Below are 18,851 nucleotides of genomic sequence, written 5' to 3'. Positions count from 1 at the left end.
CAGAAATTTTAGTTTCATGAGCAAAATTCACCTGCTTTCCACTCACCACATCAGTGGTGCTGTTTGTGTGGTGGACATTCTCTGTCACAGGCCTGCACTTGGCCAGAGTCCTCCCTTGAGGAGATCAGGACATGTGCTGAACGTCCACACTGCTGGACATCTGCTTGCAATTCCCTCCCCAGAGCAGAGGCTAGGGTTTCGTGTCGCATCTTCCACGGAGGTACTACACTTGATAAGTGGCCAGAGATCTGGTTAAATTCTCTCCCTTTCCTACTGTGGAGAACAATGGTTCCTCTAAAGGGTCTGCTCTGCTGCCAACTTGGTCATTGAACATGCACAGCTCTCCTTCTGCCTCCAGCCGAGCACTTAAAGTCATTTCAAAGAGGAATCGGGAGTCTATGAGGTGAAGGTGAGCACTGGCACAGCCAGCGGGGGTCTTCATGCTCACTTCCTCCCTTCATGGCATGGTGGAAGTGGTGTTCCACCAAAGTGCCGACCCTCTTCCTTCTGGTGAAGGCCTGGGAGGCTGCCTGAAGTGTCATCCTTGTGAAAGACCAAAGGCAGCCACCACCCCCACTTCTCAACCATCAGCCTCTGAGCTAAAGCACCACTGACAGCCCCTCCATCTAAACTTCCATCTCCCAAACCAGCAACATAATGGAGGAGCCAATTAAATGATTATTAATTCATGCTACTTTCCGTAAGCCAGAGGTTCTCATCGCCTTGTGTTCCGTAAACCAGCTTGCCACCTGCCCCAGAAATTTACAGCAATCTTTTCTATCTATCTCCATTGACTAAGGAGACAAAAACACATTCGTACAACTCCAGACTTGATGCTTGAGTTTGAGATAATGACCCCAGCACGCTAGTCACAGAAGCTTCACCAGACCTGAAAATGGTCATTTGGCTCATAACGAAAATACAATGCAAGGGGCAGTGAGCTCTCTCCACGGCCACCCCCCCCACCCCCACCCAGCTTTTCAGAGGCCCCACACTCCCCTCTAGAAAGCAGAACTGCATGGTTTCCAGAGGACGCTTTGTGCTCCGCACTGTCATTGGCTGTGGGGCCGCTCTTGCCATCTGCTTGCAATTCCCTCCCCAAAGCAGAGGCTAGGGTTTCATGCCGCATCTCCTGCGGAGCTACTACACTTGATAAGTGGCCAGAGATCTGGCTAAACTCTCTCCCTTCCCTACTATAGAGAACGACAGTTCCTCTAAATGGTCTACTCTGCTGCCAACTTAGTTGTTGAATATGCACGGTTCTCATTCTCATTCTGCCTCCAGCCGAGCACTTAAAGTCATTTCAAAGAGGAATCAGGAGACTATGTGAGGCGACGGTGAGCACTGGCACAGCCAGCGGGGGTCTTCACATCCCGGCTAACGCCCTTCCCCAAGAACTCTGTCCTAGAATCCAGCCTGGTGAGGTGAAAAACCTTCTATTCAAGACACAGTCCCAGTTTGAGTAACTGCAGGCTACGTTGCTTCTGTACATCTCTAGATAGAGAAGTTCTGACACCTACTCAGAAAGGCAGACGAGCATACCTAGGTAGGTGGAGCAAGACACAGGCCTCACTGACTCATCACGTATAGCTTCCTGTTTCCATGGAGGATTTCAAAGAAAACTTGAGTTCTACTACAAACGAGTGTGACTGCTGCTGGGGAAAGGCTCATTAGTTTTCTCTACCAACTTGAAGGTGAACGAGATAGCTCAGCACTTTGAAAATCCAGAAACTCTTTGCTGTTGTTATTTTAATTTTTATTTGGAAATATAGATTCATAGGAAGTTTCAAGAATAGTACAGGGAGGTCTATTTCCCCTTCACCAAGTGTTACTTTTTAACCAGGGTTGAGATAAAGAGTGCTAGGTCTCTGATCACTCTTCATCATGACCACATGTCTCCCCCCTCCCATTCCTATGATCTAGATTCCACTGGCCAGACCAGGACTCGTGTCTCCTCTGCACACTTCTGTCTTATAGGAAAGCTTAGTCCCTCCCTCATATGCCCGGGACTCAGAGGTCTGCCATCCAGCTAAAGGAGAAATAGGTCTCAAACTTCATGCCTGTCACAGAGACCAGAGCCCCAACTTCTCAACTTCAAGTGAGTCAGAAATCCCCTGGAAAACTTGCTAAAACACAGAAGGCAGCCCCCACCCCCTGGAACAGGTCTGATTCAGAGAACCTGCATTTCAGTGGGTTCCTGGGTGATGCCGATGGTCCCACCACACTCTTGAGAACCATCGTCAGAGGTGAAGCTCTCTGTAATCAGCAGGGTTCATACCACTTCTCGGCTAGACTCGAATGAAATACGGGGGCCTGGCAGGTGCGGGCAATCAGGGAGTCCACTTTCAAATAATTCTTGCTGCAAATGATACTCTCATCATCCACACGTGGGGATGAGATCCAGGCCTGGTCTCAAAGCTCGATGTTTTCCCCCTCAGGCCAAAGGTGAAAGATTAAATATGGCTGTCCCTCAGGGAATGTGCCTGCTCTAAGCCAACACAAATACACTTTCAAAGCCAGAAATTCAGAAGGAGTAACCTCCACACGTTCTGTCAGCTGTGTAACCCAGAACGACGACAGGCTGCCTTGCTATCAAAGTCTAGGTCTTTCCACGTGTCCTAAAGAACCTCTGTGAACAGGACAAACACCTCTAGGCTCTCTCCACTCTGCAGGAGGAGGCAGCATCTTTTTGGTCTTGGCATGTGCAGGACACACCAGCCAAGGCTCCCTTGGCTTGGTCCCTGGGAAGGGTGCAGAGGCCCACCCTGGCCCGTGTCCTCAAGTCAGCACTCTGGGAACGGGGGTCACGCCACGCCGTCCCAGCAAGCAGCCAGGGTGCAGTGGCGGGTCTGTGCTGAGTGCCGGCTGCTGTGGCTTGTCTCCATCTTCGGGGAAAAAACTGTGCTAAGTCCCACATCAGAGGCATCAATCTGTTGTACTAATTCCATGTTGAAATATGCATAAGGCTGCTTAACTACACTGATTTGCGCTCCCAAAAGGCCATCCCACAATTCAGTTTCAAGATACCTTGCTCCCTCTGTGTCAAGTTTATGAATGAACCACCAATCAAAACAGAGCCACCAGCCACCAGCCACCACTTCGTTTAGACCAACAGCAGCTGTCGGGGTACTTAATAATAACTTCTGAGCCCGGGGCTGCCACCCGGAGCCTGGCTTGGGCCAGCAGGCAGGGACCAAAGAGGCCAAGACCCAAGTCCTCACTGAGAGGTATCAAATCCGTCTGCCTGCCTCTGGGCTCTGGTCAGCTCTGCCGTCTTCTCCCGGCAGAGCCCGCTGGGCTGTGCACAGACGCCCCCTGCAGCTGTGGTCACAGTGCCCAGTTGGGGGTACCTTGGGCTCTGCATCATCACTCTGCCCTCTGGCTTCACTGCAGATTGTGACAACCATGGACTTGGGAAAACACTAGAACAGGGAGAACCTTAGAGACGCTTGAATTGACAGCAAAAAGTCCAGAGGTGTGAGATGTAGGTCAAAACAGGAGACGATGTGGGTCATGCTGGGACCAGACCACAGTTAATTAACAGAAGCTCATCCCGCCTGCATCAGATCCAACCTTAATGAGGTTAGTTAGGGCCTCTGAGCCCCAATGCAGCATAGGCTCCCAAAGACCAGGCTAGAAGGATACTCTTCCAGGTTTTTTCTCCATTTCAAACCTATCTTTATCTTCATAAGATACTTCACTAAATTTTAAGAGACGGCACTCATGTAACACACACAATCTGGGTCCAGCATGATGACAGACACGAAGAGCCCCGCACTTCAGTTCTCTGCCGCCCCCCAACAAATCTACCTGCCTGGGACCCACCAAGGGTTGCTCTTGGTTTGTCCAGGTTCGGCAGGAGTTTGACAGTCTGCGCTGGGGCAGAAAGACACTGACTCAGATCCCTGGAAGGTCTGAAAACTGGGAACAGCAGCCCCCTCCCCCGTGGGTTTCCAACACTGAGCAGACTGGAGATGTCCCCCCCGGAGTTTGCACACAAGAGCGGGGAGCCCACACCGAACAGCTTCTCACTCTCCGCCGCACCCCCCAGCTCCGTTTGCTCACAGCCTCCAAGGGCCCAGGAGGGACAAGTGTGTGAAGGGGTGGGGGAGACGGCTCAAGGGTACCGTGGGGGACTCCTTGAGAACTCTTGTCTTCCCTGGCCAAGTTTTCTTTACACAAAGGCACCAGCCCCCTTGCTAAGGGACGGAGCCCACGGTCTGCAGGGCTGCTGTGACCTGGCTGGAGTCCTGCTGTGTGAACTTGGGCATTTCAACTGACTACAGTGGACTTGCAGCTTCCACGTCCGATGGTGGGAGGACAGTGTCCACTCACAGGGCTGCTGGGAGGCCAGGAGGAGAGATGAGGCACATGAAGCCCACCAGAGCCAAGCACATGGTGAGAGTACAAACATTTGTTACGATGAGTTTCATCTTTAGAAGCATCTCTCGGAAATAATACAGGTGCATGTGCAGCCACAGAACCACAGGGTGAGGGGAGAGGCCTGGCTTTAAGGACAAGCACAGGCATCCTACATCCACCTTTTCCGTAAATCGACACGGCAGACTCCTACTCACCCCGTGGACTTAATATCTAAAAGGCACAGAACAGAATAACTTACACTTGAAAAGTGTTTATGGTTATGCTATTTCACCAGCTGATTGTTAATGAAATATTCAGATGGTATTAAGCACTTGCTAGGAGATTACAAAAATGCATGTGTGGGGTTGGGGACATGTGAACAGGTAGAGCACAGAAGATTTTTAGGGCAATAAAAACACTCTGTATGATATTACAGCGATAGCCACATGTCCAAACCCACAGAATGTATGTCAAGAGTAAATCATAAGGTAAACTGTGAATTTTGGATTATTAGGATAGATCAGTGTAGGTTTTTCATTGGTTAAAAAAGTGCCATCCTGGTGAGTGATGTTGATAATGGGGGAAGCTATGATTGGGGATGGGGCAGAGGGTATATCAGAAATCTCTGTACCTCTCAGTTTTGTTGTAAACCTAAAGCAGCACTAAGAAATGTCTCTAAAAAACAAAACACACACAAAAATATGAATGAATGCCATGTGCCCCTAACCATAAAGAGCTGACAATTCTGCTTGACAACTAGAGAAACAGGATGAAACAGGGTCTTCAAGTCTTCTCCAATCTTCATACAGTTGAGAGAACACTCCTATGTCACGTGGTTCTTCAGCTTTATAATCCAGGGAATATACCCTGACCCAGAAGGCAAATCACCGTTTGATCACAAATCTGACAGCCAGGACTTCTCCACTGATGAGTTTTGGTTCTCTAGCCTGATAAGTAAAGATAATGTTGCACCCGGGGAAGAATGTGAGAACCTAATGAAAGTGCTCTGATATCCCATGAGAAAGGCACTACAGTGTTTTTTATCTTTTTTAGAACATGGTCATGATTCTAATAACAGGTGCTTCCCCCATCAGGACAAAACCTAACACTGAAACAAAGTAGGAAGATTAACATGGCCAAGCTGCAGGAATAATAGGCAAACCTATAAGTTATTTTCTACAGCCATGAAAACAATCTACTCCTTCATCTCCAGGGTCACTGCCTTCTAACTATACCTTGATGATAATTCTCATCACACCATTACCTAGTTATATGCTTGCATATGATGTCCTTTCTAGAAAGTGAGTTCCAACTACTTTTTTTTTGCATATCCCACATCTGCACAAAGAGTATTTGCTCAATTGATGTGGTATCTATCTCTCTTATGACTTAAATATAAATTCTCAAAGCTGAGACCTTTGAATTACTGGAATTCAGGCAAGTGCAGATATACACCATACCCTGTATCTATTTTTGCTTCTCAACATAAAAATAGTTCAAATGGTTTGTTTTCAACTGTGAGACAGAAATCTGCCTGCAGTGACTTAAGCCTTCAAGTTATACTGAAAGTGGCCTGGAAAAAAAAAAAAAAGATGGGGGAAGGGAAAAGCTGACTTAGCCACACAATTCCCATCTGCGTGTGGAAATGGAAAACCAAAAATGGATTCCATCAGCAAGGATGGGAACCACAACGGGGCCATGCAAACCAGGCTCCCAGCATTCCCTCTCATGTACCCTACTGCAAAGACAAATTTATTTTAGGATCTGGTAGAGAGATGGAACCAGATTCTGAAAGGACACAGAATCAGACCACAATGATTTTCGTAGAGGCGGTGAAGGGCCTGGTTTCCAGCCCGCTACAGGGCTGGGACATGGGGATCCACTCAGAGGTAACACGAGAGTCTCCAAAGATTCGCCAGGGGTATCGTCATCACCGGCTCTAACAGTCTGGGTGATGTGCCCAGTGACAGGGGCCAGGCGAGAGCAAGGGTGTTCTGTGTCTGTCGTTCAATCACAGAGTCACGTCCGACCCTGCGACCCCGCGGACTGTCCTACCAAGAAAGGCTGACCACAGGAAAAGACTAAGGGGCTGTGTGAACTCTTAATCCACTCCTAATCCATGCTTTCTCCACTAGCTGGAAACCAGGAACATCCTCGCAAGTCATGAGCGTTCAGACCTTAGGAATGAAGATTCTCCAAGATTCTACACCACTGTACAACTGTCCCTCCTCCATTCACAGTTTTAAGAAGTCCCAGAAATGCAAGAACCCACCGAGTCCAAACCGCCTGCTTTACAAACTGTGAAACGGAGCTCTAGAGATGAGAGGTCACACAACTAAACAGTGGCAGAACCAAGGCGGTGAGCCCCAGGCTTCTGCCTCCTTGTAGCACAGAGGATTCCTCTCAGCACATACCTCCTTTTGTCTTTATGAACTCAATTATTTTTTTAAAGTATTGTTTCAGCCTCTTTCCTTTCTCTGACACAGATTACATTTCAGGCACTCAGTTCCCCATACAATGGCATTCCTATTTATACAAAGCTGTAAACAACAGTGAGAAGAGGGGGAGGGCTGGTAATAGATTTCCACCAGGATGTGCCTGACCTGCTTTTTTTCAGCCTCAGTAATTAGAAATGCAGTGGGTCTGCAGGAATTATTCATACGCAGCAAGAGCCGTACACTATACATTTATGTTAAACATGTCAAATCCGATTGAAATCATGCCTGCCAGCAGCATATTCCATAAACACACTTTTCCCCAACAGTCGTCCAGACCTTGCCAGCCCATTAATACCCCCCTTTAATAGCAATCTTCCATAGATTCAAATCAGGGATGCTCCACTGCACTAATTGCTGTGTGTTAGGTGAGCATCATGGATTGAAAAAAATTAATAAAATAAAATCCCTTCAGGCCATTCCCCTTGAAGAGCAAAGCTCTAACTACAATTCTAACTCCAAATGTTACAAAAATGCAAACATGAACTTCAGTAAGGGATTTTTGAAGTTACCATGTTGTCATTTTAAGTTGGATTATTGCCCCATCTTTTGTTTGTTTGTTTGTTTAAAGCACTAATATGCTCAGTCATCCTGTCTCAGATTAGCTTAACTAGACCCGGCCTAGTGCTCCAAGCCTGGAAACCATGGCGGCTATAAGATTTAAATAACCATCCTGCCATGATTCTTTGCCAAGAGTTCAATTTTTTCTCCTAATTATTGGTGATAAAGCATCAAATTAATTGTATATCACTTAATTTATAGCAATTAATGATTGATTGGATAATCACTGCATTAATTATTGTTCAGTTGCTGACACTGGGGGCTCTTCAGTCTACAGCACGCACTTTCAAATCCACACTGCTGAAAGAGAACAAGCGATCACTTTCACGTTTTAAAAGAGAAAACCACAGAGTTGGATGGTGGAAATGGCTGTGCATTAGGCTCTGCTTCAAAGACCCTTCCTGCACGCTCCAGGGACCCAGAGGAGCACTTCACACTTGCCTTGAGTAGATGTGACTCTCAAGTGTCTACCAAGGGCTTGTCCATGTGCCACCACAGCCCATCATGGAACCCAGGTTGCAGCTGATGGGTGTCACTTGTCTGTGTTTTCAAGGGGAGGCATCCAAGCCTCCCAGAGGCCAAGGTCATTCACTAACTGGTGGGCTTCCTGACTCCAAACCTATAGAGGTCTTTCCATTTCACCAACCTGCTTTCAGACTGAGCATCACACTGTCTTACTATGAGACACATTCATGGCTGACAGCCCCACTCAAGCTGAACGTACAGGTGGTGGTCATGTTACTGTTTTCCACTGCACCACTTTAGAAGAGTGAGTGTTACTCTCTACACTCAGAATGGGGGTAAAAACTGGATCAAATGGTTAGACTGAAAAAGCATTCTTGGAGAGGAGTACAGCAAACTTAGCACTCTATATTAGAATGTGTGGAAGAGCCCCTATGCAAACCCAAACCCATCTGTATGCCTTCTGGCAACTTGCTAGAGCTCTCTGGGACTCCACTTACTTATCTGGAAAATGGTGGAAGGGGGAACAAGGGAGTGGGTCCTTCCAGTATCTATTGTATTTCACAGAGTAGGGGGTGAGAATCAAATGAAATAATGTGTATAAAGCAGTGCTGCCTAACTCTTCCTCACAAAGCAGGACACACAGAAAACCACGGCAAGTCGGTATCGGCAGATGAAGCTGCACCCGCCTCTGGCCTGCGCGCGGCCCTGCCTCCAGGGCCGACCCCAGGGCGGCGGAGATGGGCACCTGTGAGCCGCTCACCAGCTGGGCATGGGCTGGAGACCGGTGCCTGCCTCACAGTTACAGCCTGATGTACCTGAGGAGTAGCTGGAAAGTAGCGGGAGAACCGGGACAGTCTTTCAGGGTTAGTTTTGCTCCTCCCGAGTATCTGCATGGCTGATATGCTAGCTGCTGGCCACAGGCTGTTGAAACTTAAGTTCATTGAAATGAAATAAAATGTAAAGCTGAGCTAGCTCCTCTGGGGTACTAGCTACGTGTCAAATACTCAACAGCCATAGGTGGCCAGTGGCTGCTGCACTGTACAGTGCAGATGCAGAGCATCTTTCTCGACACAGGAAGTTCCACGCCACAGCACTGATCTGTAGCAACACTGTTTGATGACTGGGCATTCCTGTGGAGTGTTACACTCCCTGAAGGCAAGGCTCATAATCTCAAGGAAACTGTGATCTGTGGGACACAGATGGTAGGGACCCAACCACTGACTATGGGATTGATGCTCCCGTGATTCAAGTCACTCTCCTGCTTGTCTTGCTGCCGCTCAAGGTAAAAGACCTGATTCCTCAAGGAAAGAAGCGCAACAGACATCAAAAAGGAAATCAGGAGTCCCATCCCAAAGTAAAATAACAAATTTTAGTAAAGATTATCCGTTCCTGCACAAACCCTTGAATTACATAATCAATAGCTGAGAAAATGCCAATTATCCAGACCCATTTCAAATATGACTAATCTGCATCCTGAGCAGCCACTAATCAACAGGACAAATTGTGAAATCGCTCCTTATTTATTTGCTGGGAGGAAGCACTCCCCATCACATTTAATCAGAGAGGAACAGCTCAATTTAGGGAGTAAATGGGACAGACAGACATTTTTTATAAAATACTAAGGATCCCAAAGAAAGCTCAGGAGAGGCTGCTGGTACCTGTACTGATTCCAAGATCAAATCAGCCCAAAGCACCTTAATAATGCCTGTCATCACACACACAAACAACAGAGACAGTATTATGCTTCAGGTCAAGAAAGAATTGTTTGCAGGAGTCATGGAAGAATTTTCCCTTCTTTCCTTGCTTCTGTGCAACTGGCAACATGCATCTCTGAGTTATTCATTCTCTCTCTGTCTTAGAGATAAAGATTAAGTATGGCCTGTTGCTTGAATGACTGAATGAGAAAGTAGAGTCTTATTAAAGACATTGGCACTTCTCAGTGCTTATTTCAAGTCTTCATATAGTCTCATGACTGCCCGGCATTGTCCACCAGTACTGTGAAGACACATTCCTATTGAATTACAAACACTATGTTGTTTGTTGTTCAGTCGCTAGGTCATGTCCGACTCTTTGCGACCCCATGAACTGCAGCATGCCAGGCTTCCCCATCCTTCACCATCTGGAGTTTGCGCAAACTCATGTCCATTGAGTTGCTGATGCCATCCAACCATCTCATCCTCTGTCTCCTCCTGCCATCAATCATTCTGAATGATTTAATGGAACTGCCCTCAACAAAGTTTACCCTAACCTTGTCTAAGGATAAGAGAAGCACATACCAAGTGCCTGCCTGGCACACATTTGCAAATGGTTCTGTTGTTCTCAGGGTCCTTTGCTCACAGAATGCAGGAAGCATGCACCACCTGCCGTTTGCACAAGCCCACTAAATCCTATGTTACTTCCCCCAGCTTCTCAAAACAACTGCCTGGCAACAGTTCTACATTCAAATGGGAGGATCCGAAGAGAAAGTGCCACTGGGTTTCCTCATCTTATTTAACTAAACTACAAATGAAACCAAAAGAACCCCTCATGCCAGGCACTGTTCCAAACTTCCCAGATTCAAGTAACCCTCAGAGCAATGCTATGGAAATAGGGTTTTTTTTTAATGCCCATCTCACAGGAGAAAACTGAGGCACAGAAAGGTGCGTGGAGCAAGGTCACTGAGTCAGAGCATCCCAGGGGCAGGACTGGAAACCAGGCACCCAGATCGTGAAAACAAAGGATGGACTGGCCTGGACAGTAGCTCAGACTTCAGACTGTGTCTGCAAAACCCCCCTAACCCAGCTCACTTCCTCCAGGCAGATGTGTGTTCTACGCTGCTGTCGGCCAAGTCTGTGTAGACCTCACAGTCTGGGATCCTGATCCCTGGGAGGCACACAGGCAACCCTCCCCCGTATGCTTAGGGCCTTCGAGTGTGGATGCCCATCCCCTCGTCCCTGGGCCTACCTTCCAGCTCCTCCTAGGGGGCTCGCCCTGGCCCTCGGCTTTAGCTCGAGCACAGGCCTCTGGATACCACAGTGCCCAGTGCAAAGGGGGATGATGTGCAGCATGGAAGGGAAAGCCCGCCCAGGAAAGTAGGACAGTGACACATCCCTCTCAATACCTAGATGCTGTCACACTCAAATTTCTCTTTTCTAGGTTGAACAGCCCTGATTCCTTCAGCTTCTTCCCAGGCAGTATTGCTCAGCTTTCAGTCATTTTCATTGCTCTCCCCTGGCCTCCCTCCAAGATTCTGTATCTTGTTTAAATAGTAAAGGCCAACACTGAACGTGATTTAAGAACAGTCATGCCTGGAAAAGTAACAAAGGCCCAACCAATACGAACTCCAGAAGGCAAATATTTTCTCAAAAGAAAAAAAAAATCGAAGTATAACAATATTAATAATGGAAGGCAGTAAGAACCAGGTTGACCAAAGACAATGATTTCTGTGGCTTGTCATATCACTTCCTCTAATTACGGTGGTGTTTCTGGGAGACGTCTCTGGCCTGATAAGTCTTCTCAGAAACCATCTGCTCCTCCTCAAAAAAGAACCAAGATATTCCTCTAAGTCTCCCCAAGTCTCTCCCTTGATACAGAAACCCTATCATCCTGAGAGAAGGCCACTCCCCACTTTTCTCAACACCACCTTTTCCAGAAATAGCACTTCCTTTCCTAACTTCTTCCATTTCCTCTGCTTTTGCTTAGACGTCCCCCTGCCTTGCCGCTCCATCTGCCTCCCCTTTGGGCCAAGGCGGGACACCAGGGATACAAAGAGGCTGCCTGGGACCCCAAATGCAGGATGAAGCCCACCCTCCATACTGCTGACTCCTTAGAGACTTGGGGGTGACCCTGATCAAGTTCCATGTGGCAAGTCCTTTCACTGGGTTCGCGAGCAGTGGGACAGGGCCCCGGACCTTCCATGGAGGAAGAATCACACCAAGGGCAAAAACAACAACAGGGAGGAGGTGCTAAGGAAATGTGACCGCAAAACACAGCAGCCCCCAGGACAGCGCCAGACACCTGAATGCCTGCTCGATCAGTAAGCTGGCTTTGTGGCTGACTGAAGCAACTTTTAAAATCGCTTAATATAAAGTAATAGGAGAAGGAAGGTGACCACTGCAACAAAGCAAGAATGTAATCTGTCTCCCACCCGCAGAAAATCAGCCGAGCCGTTCCGAGTGGACCAAGGCTGCGCCTGCCCCCTGGCCTGTTTGCCTCCCTCCTCCAGGAGAGAAACATGCGGGCTGGAGGGCAGCCACACACACTACCTGTCCACTTGCTCTGGTCCTTCTCGCCTCCACTCTCCTGATCTTTCGCGAGCTCCTCGGGATCAGCAGCCGCGTCACTGGGCCCTTCAACATCTTCAATGGCTTCTTCTATAAGAGAAAAAAATGAAAACGTCAGAGGGACTAAAAGTAGACAGAAGATGGAGGACTCTTGGCTGCTACTCCAAAGAAGTACCCACCATGACACACAGGCAGCCAACGACTGTCCCCCAGCCACACAGTGACCCCTGAGAGGCCGACCGCACTAAGGATGTGCACGGTCTGGGGTGCTGTGGGGAGCTTTCCTTCCCGCTCACTGGCAGGAGACCTGCAACTTGGGCTAGACGTGCAGACACTCGGTATTCTGAGATGGATTCCAAATACCTCGTTTGAGGTTTTCTTACTGAAAAGCCAATCCTGTTGAGGAAATAACTCCAACTGAGTTCTGAAATCCCATGCAAGTCTTTAACACTTGCAGACGCAAAAAGTGCCACAGGCTTGCCTCTTGCCTAGCTCTGACCACACTGAGAACTGGCGTTGAACTAGACCTCGCATAAGGCTTCGTGGTGCCTGAGCACCTGCCAGATTGTGGAGGGTTGTGTTTTTTTTTTTTAACAGTCATTCATATTCTGAAGAGTCACAGAATATCAGTGATAGGATTTCATCAGTGTGAAGAGGTCCAGGAAACAAACATCTATGCGTTCGCCAGGCATCAGTGGCGAGAAGCTAGATTAATATAGAGAAAGGGAAACAATTCCTTATCCAAATCATCCACTCCCCGTTTGAAGTCATTCCATTCTCTACCCGCTACTGGCTTAAAACAAACCAAGGAAATTCTCTCCAGCTCAACACACACTACTTTAGTGAAAGAAAAAGAATGGTCACTTCCAACATGAGGTTAATCACAAAGTAAAATGCCACTTGCTTGCTGAAGTGGGGACAAAGAGGGTAAAACACTCTAGATACTGAGGGAAAGGAAGTGGGGCATCTCTCATTTGTTCTCCTGGCCCTATGGACCATTATTTAAAACACTCAATAAGAACAGGCTAAATGCATAAATAAGGCGAGCAAACCAAAGTAGGTTGATGATGAAATCATTATAGACTTTGAAGAGCACACCTTCCTGGGTGTGGAGACACTGAAGCCCACGTCTGTCACCCAAGGCCATTGCTAGCTGAGATCCATGGGACTAAGGGTGTTGGCCCACGGACCTGGGGTTATTCTGACATCACCCTAAGTCTCTCTAGCCCCAACTCCACTTTTCAACATTTCAAGGTGTGACACTAACGACCCTCCAGAAAATAGTGTCTGAATTTCATTTTATAAAAGGGAGTAAAAAGAGTTCAAACTAAACTGACCTCAGAGGATTTATCAAACAAACATTTGAGGAAGAAAGTATCTATTTAGAGCCAGATTTTCCTAACTCTTCCCAAAAAGACAACGAAAGACCGAGAGCTGGAAGATGGAACTAGAGGTCGGGGAACATTTCTTCATTACCGCCGAGAGGGCATGTAAGAGTCAGTCATGGGGAACACGCATGAGAGGAGATACTGCTTGTTTTCCTCTTCAACCAAGAGGCTTCCGCAAATAATTTCTATGTCGCCTTTCTGTCTCACTGCACAGTCAAGTTAACATCAAGTCTTCCCACGCCCACCCCTAGTTCAAACAAAGAAAAAGCATGCAACCATGGTTTGAAGTCAGTCAGATATACAGCACCATATTAACACGCTACAGCCTTTACTGGAGGGAAAAAATACAAAGTGTTAGCTGAGCAATAATGAACAAGTTACACAGTATGCTATAGGTGCCCTCTTAATTCAGACCAAATAGTCAATGCATATTTTTGGCTTTTGATTAAATTGTTCAGCACTATAATTATAAAATCCATCTCTGAAAGGTGATACCAGCATTTAGTCGATCAGAATTAAGTTGGGTCTACCCAAAGTAGCTACTAGGTCTCTTAAAATATACTCATTTGCCCAAAAACATCCTGTGATACAAAATACCTGCAAGTACCCATACATTCATCAAATGCAATTATGAAAAGAGATGGCCCCTCCTCTCTAGGACACACACACCACCCCAGGTGGAGCGAGTCTGACACCTACACACAGGGGACACCCCGACGTGATGAGCAGTGTTGGAAGGTGATGCTCTGCAGAGGTGGGAAGGAATTTAGCCCCTGGGAGGCCAGCTCCAAGGCAGGCACCTCTCTCCTGTGTACTATGTGGGCTGAGCCATCCAAGCAGAGAGTTAAGAACTCACGGTCACTCTGGCACTGACCCCAGTTCTTTGAACCTTTTCAAACAAACCCATCCAGAGACAGACTGAAGAATAAGCACATCATTCATGCAACAAGCAAGGAAACCACATGGCGCTTTGTGACTGTTCCCAGGCCCTTGTTCTATGAGCCTGCTTGGGTCTCTGCTTTCTTCCCTCCCTGCCCTGCTAAGCATGGAAAAGCAACAGTGACCAAGCTCCAGTGAGAGGGTGAAGGACCAAGGTTGACTCAGGAATTTCTTCTGCATCTTTTTCTTCTTAAAGAGTTAAAAATCAAGTCCTCTTCTCTTGAAAGGGATTCCTTGGTGGCTCAGATGGTAAAGAGGCTGCCTGCAATGCAGGAAACTTGGGTTTGATCCCTGGGTCAGGAAGATCCCCTGGAGAAGGAAAGGGCAACCCACTCCAGTATTCCTGCCTGGAAAATTCCACAGACAGTCCACAGACTCCCCCTGGCAGTCCATGGGATCGCAAAGAGTCAGACACGACTGAGTGACTTCACTTTCACTTTCCTCTTCTGACTATTTAGATTTAACATTATCATTTCTGGTATGTTAAACACCCGAAATCTGTTGTATGCTTTGTAGAAGAAGAAATGATTAAGAAACTCCGGGACAAGCCAGCTTCCTTTATGGGCAGATCAGTGTCCTCACCCCCAGCTAAGAAAACCAGGTCCCATTCAGCCCGGTAGGCGGTTCCCTGTAGTTCCGCGTGTGACCTACAGGTGTCGCCCTCTGCAAGGCGAGCCCTGTAAGGGCAGCAAGCTGCAGGAGGCAGACACTGTCTGGGCTGCCTAACCTGAGCATGTGGAAATAATATATGTCTTCAAGTGAACTGTCTGGTCCTGGGGAAATAAAATAGGACATTCATAAGCAGTTACACCATCTGTCTTTATACCATCATCATCAACAGCAAGAGGAAAAATAGCTCTTTAAAATGGATGAAAGCCCAGGCTGACAGTAACCAGAAAACTGTGAGCTCTGAATACCAATAAAGGTAGAGATATGATTAAAAAACAGAGATGTAAACTATGAATTCGTCTGGACAGCTCGGCCCACAGTGCTGTGCAGACAGGGTCTGTTCTGTTGGTCCCCAAAGTCTCCAGCATCGTCCCTGAGACCGGGCCTTGGGCGCCCACGGGCAGGGCCCGGGGCCCCGTGCACTGGGAGCACGTGGGAGCCAGGGGCAGGATGGCGTCCCGCTCTGAGTCCCTGGGCTGGCCGGGTAGCCACGCTCCCCTTAGGAATGTGTGTTTGATACTCACGTGCTCATAGAGCACAGAGCAGAGGGGAGGTGTTCACGGAACGCATTTCTCGTCCACAGTTAAGTCAGTGGCAACTGGCCGGGGTCATTACAGAAGTTATCCATTCCACCCCACCCTTCCCCCCCTCCCCCCGCAACCGCCAGTAATGTCAGCTTCTGACAGATGGTGGGAACAAGCAAAGACCTGAAGGATGAAGATCCAGTTTTATCTGGAAAATCCTGTCTTTCTCTCAGAAGACAAAGTTACTTTTCTTCCCCAAGAAACACCACAGCCACTGTGCCATTTTTAAGGCCAAAAAAAAAAAGACAAATCAAAACCATCTTCTCCCCAAAGAGTTGAACGCTATTTCAGAACCCAACCGGAACACACCAGGAATGCTTTCTCAGGGGCACAGCCAGGGCCTGAGTGAGGAGGTCATCTCTGCCCCCCATGCCTGGCCTGTTCCAGCCATAGCAGCAGGCCCCGCACGTTCTCAGACAGATGAGATGGTCTGTTGCTCACAAGACTCCAGAGGCCGTGCCTCCAAACCCCTTGCAGACGCCCACCCTCATGGATACACTCTACAGGAGCCCTCAGACCAGAGCACCCCTCCTGTTCGGGTATATTTTCATGTTAAAAGGTTCAGGGAAACAGAAGCAAATCTCCAATGAATTGTCCCTTCCGTCTTCAGTTTCCACATAAAACACTGGGAAGGCCTTTCAAAAACCTATTTCCATCACTACCTCTTTGTACAACTGCTTCTCCCAGACAGCACTCACTCATGTCTTCTGGTTAAGGGCAGAGCCCTCAGGTATGAGGGTTTCAGCAAATGTTGTTTAGTCACTCAGTCACGTCCAGCTCTTTGCGACCCCATGGACTGCAGCCCGCCAGGCTCCTCTGTCCATGGGATTCTTCAGGCAAGAACACTGAAGTGGGTTGCCATTTCCTTCTCCAAGGGATCTTTCCAACACAGGGATTGAACCCTGGTTGCCTGCATTACAGGCAGATTCTTTACTGCTGAGCCACCAGGGAAGCCCCATTTCAGCAGATAATACATTCTTTTTTTTTTTTTTTCTCCAGATAATACATTCTAAAAGGGAAGGGTTCCAAGGGCAGCATAGATTTTGGCGGGGGGGCGGTGATGATACCACAGCTCCAGAAAACATCCCTTCAATTAAGGTGGCTTTCCTGCCACAAATGCACACTGTTCTCTCAACACACCTTACACTCATCACGTTGGTGAGGATGACTGTACGATTTCCCGACTTGTGGTAACATCTGCTTCTGAAGGAAGTGCATGTGCCAACTAGCAACCCATGTGGATTCGCAGTGATTTTATGAACCACTTGGAAACTGGTTTGTGGAAGAAGCACGAGGCTGAAGCAAAAACAGAGGTGGCATCAGCACGAAGTCAGCACCTGCCACTATGCGCTGAGTGTGTCACCCAAGACATGCCCTTTGCTGAAAAAGGACACCGTTCACCAAATAACTAGGGCCGAGGGCAGTATTTTACAAATCACAGGCTTGAAGGAAGGGGAGTCCATCAACACCTGAGACTAGTCCTAATTGTTCCTGACTCTTTAACAGGATAACGTGGACTAAGTCAAAGTGAAAGTCGCTCAGTCGTGTCTGACTCTTTGCGACCCTATGAACTATACATATACAGTCCATGGAATTCTCCAGGCCAGGATACAGGAGTGGGTAGCCTTCCCCTTCTCCAGGGGATCTTCCCAACACAGGGATTTAATCCAGGTCTCCCACATTGCAGGCAGATTCTTTACCAGCTAAGCCACAAGGGAAGCCCAAGAATACTGGAGTGGGTAGCCTACCCCTTCTCCAGTGGATCTTCCCAACCCAGGAATCAAACCGGGGTCTCCTGCATTGCAGGCGGATTCTTTACCAACTGAGCTATCAGGGAAGACTAAGTCAAACTTTCCTCCAAACCTGACAAAGCCCTGCCATGGGGCCTTGATGACAGAAATTTGGAAATTCTCCTAAGAACCAGGGTGCTGTTCCCAGAACTCAGGCGATCACATTACTTACAGAATACACTGATACACTGAAGAGTGAAATTATTCTTTCCTTTTTCTTTGGGGGGAGTTATGTTTGAGGGTGGGGGGTGAACTAAAGTGCGTTTGCCTGTCGGCAGGCTCAAGAGCTGAGAAACATTAGCTGTCATGAACCACAATCAAATCAGGTTTGCAATATTTAGCAGTGGCTTGGAAAACGCGGCGGTGCAGCTCTGACAGGCGAGATGCGCAGACACCCACTTTCCATTACAATGGAAATATCAGGCCTGTTCTGAATATGTATAACCCAGAAAAATGTATTGATTTTTCATTCGGCATTAAAAAAAATGAAATAGCCTGCAGCTGTCAAAAGCCTTTTGTTAAAAGCTCATCTTTCCTGGAATGAGGGTTACCAGAAACAAGTTTTAATTGTATATTGGACCTCTTCTTTGAAAAACAAAATAACCAATCTGCTTACTTTGAAGATAGGGTTCAAGCTTTTCCTTTCTTCATTTTCAACCTAATTAACCAAGGACAAGCGCCAAAGCAGGCGGGAAAGGCCTGGCACACTCTGACCAGCAGGATGGACACGGAGGGTGGCGGCCACTTGTTCTGGAGCCTCCATGGTGGGTGGCTAGGGGATTCCATCACTGTGTCTTGTCCCCTTGTACCTGTAACTACAGACTCACCCCACAGGACACCTTGGCCGATCCCTGTCCTCTTGTGGGACCAAATGGAACAACTGGAGAATGAGGGCCAAACAGTCCAGCTTGCCCAACCCTCTCGGCCCCTTGTGGTTCCACAGGAAACCTCTAACGGCTGGACATATGCTAGAAAAGTATGCACGCTTTATTTTGCAGACAGAGGTCAAATCAAATCCTACAATATGAAAGATGATGGCTAAGGTCTAGACCACTTATTTTGAATAATATCCAGTGCATTAAAATTCTGCTGCAAGAATAACTTGTAACAGGATGTGACCTGCAATGCTGACGGACAGATGCCTCTGCTGTCCCCAGCTCGTCACCCTCTCTAGGCCGTGGAGGGAGAGGTGAGGTGCCTGTGGCCGCACTCACTGGGGTGGGTGGCTAACTGAGCCATTCTCCCTCTTGACACTTTGGCAAGTGTGATCCCATTGAACAGCAACCTCAGGTCCTACAGTAGGTGACACTCCATGTGCCCTAGGCTACACCTCAAA

General features: G+C 47.8%; 1 protein-coding gene across 2 annotated transcripts in view; it reads right to left on the bottom strand.

Annotated features, from left to right (window-relative positions):
- ZFHX3 (zinc finger homeobox 3) overlaps positions 1-18,851 on the bottom strand; it is a 249,272-nt gene that overhangs the window by 32,404 nt on the left and 198,017 nt on the right. For both annotated transcript variants that reach the window (XM_061138860.1, XM_061138859.1), the window contains exon 4: positions 12,128-12,235. In XM_061138860.1, the coding sequence (XP_060994843.1) occupies positions 12,128-12,235 (108 nt within the window). The remainder of the gene's footprint in view (positions 1-12,127; positions 12,236-18,851) is intronic.

This window comes from Dama dama, chromosome 4, assembly GCF_033118175.1.
Source record: "Dama dama isolate Ldn47 chromosome 4, ASM3311817v1, whole genome shotgun sequence".
Classification (NCBI taxonomy): Eukaryota; Metazoa; Chordata; class Mammalia; order Artiodactyla; family Cervidae; genus Dama; species Dama dama.
The sequence above is the reverse complement of the archived record's forward strand: the minus strand, read 5'-3'. Positions and strand labels throughout refer to the sequence as shown.